At 64.6% G+C, this 410-nt stretch overlaps 1 protein-coding gene across 1 annotated transcript in view; it reads left to right on the forward strand.

Annotated features, from left to right (window-relative positions):
* Positions 1-410, forward strand: part of LOC104625881 (N-acetyl-beta-glucosaminyl-glycoprotein 4-beta-N-acetylgalactosaminyltransferase 1-like) — a gene marked incomplete at both ends in the record, with an annotated part of 5,003 nt that overhangs the window by 2,105 nt on the left and 2,488 nt on the right. The window contains one exon of the mRNA XM_010293636.1: positions 122-301. Within this exon, the coding sequence (XP_010291938.1) occupies positions 122-301 (180 nt within the window). The remainder of the gene's footprint in view (positions 1-121; positions 302-410) is intronic.

Consider the following 410-nt stretch of genomic DNA (forward strand, 5'->3'; position numbering starts at 1 on the left):
TCGCAGGTTAATCTCTAGCTGGAGGCAAGCTTTGCCTCCGTGTCTTGGGTCAGCGCGCTGCAGGGGGGTGTGCCGAGCGGCCGGGACCCTCGGGGAACTTACCTCTGCTTTTACTCCCTAGATTTCCTGGAGGATGAGGAAGAGGAGGAAGGAGCAGACAGCCCTGAGCCCACAGACCCACCTCCTGGAGCTAAGGAGAAGAGCTTTGGGCCGGCACCCGGAGCCAAAGGGAAGGAGACCCTGCCGGTCACTGGGGATTATGGAGACGACCTGGACTACTACAGCTTTCGCCGCAAGCCGGGTCAGGCCCGGGACGAGCCAGGCACGCCCAGGCAGCCGGGAAGATGGAGCACGTCCCATCAGGCCAGTGCCAGCCCGGCGGCCGGCCCCGAGGACCTCCACGGGTAGGA

This window comes from Phaethon lepturus, unplaced genomic scaffold (genome assembly GCF_000687285.1).
Source record: "Phaethon lepturus isolate BGI_N335 unplaced genomic scaffold, ASM68728v1 scaffold33858, whole genome shotgun sequence".
Classification (NCBI taxonomy): Eukaryota; Metazoa; Chordata; class Aves; order Phaethontiformes; family Phaethontidae; genus Phaethon; species Phaethon lepturus.